This window comes from Corvus brachyrhynchos, unplaced genomic scaffold (assembly GCF_000691975.1).
Source record: "Corvus brachyrhynchos isolate BGI_N302 unplaced genomic scaffold, ASM69197v1 scaffold193, whole genome shotgun sequence".
NCBI lineage: Eukaryota > Metazoa > Chordata > Aves > Passeriformes > Corvidae > Corvus > Corvus brachyrhynchos.
In genome coordinates this window covers 80,843-84,091 of record NW_008237087.1, presented here as the reverse complement: position 1 = coordinate 84,091, position 3,249 = coordinate 80,843, and the positions used below count along the sequence as shown (strand labels likewise).

Sequence of the window (3,249 nt, the reverse complement as noted above, 5' to 3'; positions counted from 1 at the left end):
TCCCCCCAGGACCCCCTCCCCTGACCCAGCCCCCTCCCCCAGGGCAAGTACATGGACATTGAGTTCGACTTCAAGGGGGAGCCCCTGGGAGGGGTCATCAGCAACTGTGAGTACCCACCACCCATCCCAGGGGGTCCCACTCCACACACCCCAGTGACACTGACCTCTCTCAGACCTGCTGGAGAAATCCCGCATCGTCCGGCACGTGAAGGGCGAGAGGAACTTCCACATCTTCTACCAGCTCCTGGCTGGGGCTTCTCCAGAGCTGCTCCGTAGGTCCAGACCCCGCAGTGTGGGGGATTTGGGGGTGGAACAGGAGCTGGGGGGGGCCATGGCTGAAGTGCCACCTCCTCTCCCCTCAACCAGAACAACTGAAGCTCCACCAGGACTGCAGGCACTACGGATACCTGAACCGGGAGAGCTCCAGCTTGCCCGGCATGGACGATGCAGCCAACTTCCACGCCATGCAGGTACCCACAGGAAGACAGGACCCCTCTCCCCCAAACATCCTGGAGCCCACTGCAGCCCCTGAGCTGTTGTGTCCATCCCTAGGATGCCATGAGGGTCATCGGCTTCTCGCCCGCGGAGGTGACGGAGCTGCTGGAGGTGACGGCCGTGGTGCTCAAACTGGGCAATGTCCAGCTAAGCAGCAGCTTCCAGGCCAGCGGGATGGAGGCCTGCAGCATCACCGAGCCCCAGGGTAGGGATGGGGATAGGGATGGGAATGGGGGGTGTGGGGACCCCCTGAGCCCCTCCTTGTCCCTGGCATCGCCATCTCCCCACACAGAGCTGCACGAGATCTGCAAGCTCATCGGGCTGGACCCCAGCACACTGGAGCAGGCGCTGTGCTCCCGCACGGTGAAGGCGCGGGATGAGACGGTGCTCACCACCCTCACCGTCCCGCAGGTGAGCAGGACCACCCCCAGCCATGGGGCTGATGCCCGGCAGCCCCCAGCGAGCCGGCACCAGCCCCCCTCCCCTCTCCCCAGGGCTACTACGGCCGGGACGCGCTGGCCAAGAACATCTACAGTCGCCTGTTTGACTGGCTGGTGCATCGCATCAACACCAGCATCCAGGTGAGCTCCAGGGGATCCTGGAGCCCCAGCAGGACCCTGGACCCCCACCCCACACAGCGCTCAACACCCCGTTATCTCTCCAGGTGAAGTCAGACGAGCAGAGGAAGGTGATGGGTGTCCTGGACATCTATGGCTTCGAGATCTTCCAGGTGAGTGAAGGACCCACATGGCCCCATCCAGGGGGTTGGGAACAGCAGGTGAGACATGGGGCAGGGCCGGGGCTCGGGGAGCACCTGCCATACAGGACCCTTCTCCTGCAGGACAACAGCTTTGAGCAGTTCATCATCAACTACTGCAACGAGAAGCTGCAGCAGATCTTCATCCTGATGACGCTGAAGGAGGAACAGGAGGAATACGTCCGAGAGGTACCTCCAGCCCCTGCCAGAGCACGGCCCCAAGGAGCTTCGGCCCCCCTCGGGATGGGGAAGTGCCGGAGACGGCTCCGTCGCACGTCCCTCCCTCACCCTGCTCCCCGCTGGGAGCCGATTCAATGGCAGGAAGGGATTTGGGATCCTCGGCCCCGTGGCCGGATGTCCAGTTCCTGCCCCACAACAGCTGGAGGTGTCCATGGGGCAGGGGCTGGGTTATCCATTTGTCTGACCCACATCTGCTCTCAGGGCATCCAGTGGACCCCGGTGGAGTTTTTCGACAACAGCATCATCTGCAACCTGATTGAGAACGTGAGTTGCTCTCCCAGTGCCGGGATCTTGGGGTTCCAGCGCCCCCCATAGCCCAAACTGGGATTCGCTGGGGCCGGTCAGGAGTGACCCCATCCATCGTGGCACAGAGCACCAGCGGGATCCTGGCCATGCTGGACGAGGAGTGCCTGCGGCCCGGCGTGGTCAACGAGGACACCTTCCTGAACAAGCTCAACCAGCTCTTGGCCACACACAAGCACTATGAGAGCAAGGAGACACAGAACGCCCGGCGTGTCACCGACACCAGCCTGCCCCCGCGCTGCTTCCGCATCCACCACTACGCTGGCAAGGTCCGGCAGCGCCTGCTCCTCCTCCCAGCGCCACGCTCCTCTTCCCAGCACCCTGATCCTCTTCCCAGCACCCTGATCCTCTTCCCAGCACCCTGATCCTCTTCCCAGTGCTACACTCCTCTTCCCAGCACCCTGATCCTCTTCCCAGCACCTTGATCCTCTTCCCAGCACCCTGATCCTCTTCCCAGTGCTATGCTCCTCTTCCCATCACCTTGATCCTCTTCCCAGTGCTACACTCCTCTTCCCAGCACCCTGATCCTCTTCCCAGCACCCTGATCCTCTTCCCAATGCCATGCTCCTCTTCCCAGCACTCTGGTCCTCTTTCCAGAACCTTGGTCCTCTTCCCAGCACTCTGATCCTCTTCCCACTGCCCTGGTCTTTTTCCCAGCACTCTGGTTCTCTTACCAGTACCCCAGTCCTCTTCCCAGCACCTCGGTTCGTTTCCCATCAGCCCAGATCTCTTTTCAGCACCCCAGTCCTCTTCCCAGCACCCCAGGCTTCTTCCCAGCATCTCAGACCTCCTCACAGCTCTCTGAACCTCTTCCCAGCACCCCAGTCCTTTTCTCAGCACCCCACTTCTCTTCACAGCATCCTGGTCCCCTTCCCAGCACACCAGACCTCTTCCCAGTGCCTCAGTTCTCTTCCCAGTGCCCTGGTCCTCTTCCCAGCTTTGCACAGGAGATGTGGGGCTGGACTGGGAACGGACATGGAGACGCTGAACCCTGCCCCACTCCCTGCCTGGGCGCTGACCCCGCTGCACCCCCAGGTGACCTACAACGTGACGGGCTTCATCGAGAAGAACAACGACTTGCTCTTCCGCGACCTCTCGCAGGCCATGTGGGCGGCCCGGCACGCGCTGCTGCGCTCGCTCTTCCCCGAAGGAGACCCCCAGAAGGTCTCCCTCAAGCTGCCGCCCACCGCAGGCTTCCAGTTCAAGTCGTCCGTGGCGCTGCTGATGAAGAACCTCTACTCTAAGAACCCCAACTACATCAGGTACCAGCCCCAGCAGGGACCCCCGGGGGCGGCTGAGGTGCCTGTGAGACCCCCCCCAAACCACCGCTGCGCTCTGCAGGTGCATCAAACCCAACGACACCAAGTCAGCGATGGTGTTCACGCCGGAGCTGGTGCTGGCGCAGGTCCGGTACCTGGGGCTGATGGAGAACGTGCGGGTGCGGCGGGCGGGCT

The 3,249-nt window shown here is 62.6% G+C and overlaps 1 protein-coding gene across 1 annotated transcript in view; it reads left to right on the top strand.

Moving 5' to 3' along the window:
• MYO1A (myosin IA) overlaps window positions 1-3,249 on the top strand; it is an 18,058-nt gene that overhangs the window by 2,953 nt on the left and 11,856 nt on the right. The window contains exons 7-18 of the mRNA XM_017728664.1: window positions 43-106; window positions 174-272; window positions 367-470; window positions 553-700; window positions 788-906; window positions 990-1,076; window positions 1,160-1,225; window positions 1,337-1,441; window positions 1,694-1,756; window positions 1,864-2,064; window positions 2,831-3,057; window positions 3,137-3,249. The exon at window positions 3,137-3,249 is cut by the window's right edge and continues 21 nt beyond it. Coding sequence (XP_017584153.1) covers window positions 43-106; window positions 174-272; window positions 367-470; window positions 553-700; window positions 788-906; window positions 990-1,076; window positions 1,160-1,225; window positions 1,337-1,441; window positions 1,694-1,756; window positions 1,864-2,064; window positions 2,831-3,057; window positions 3,137-3,249 — 1,396 coding nt within the window. The remainder of the gene's footprint in view (window positions 1-42; window positions 107-173; window positions 273-366; window positions 471-552; window positions 701-787; window positions 907-989; window positions 1,077-1,159; window positions 1,226-1,336; window positions 1,442-1,693; window positions 1,757-1,863; window positions 2,065-2,830; window positions 3,058-3,136) is intronic.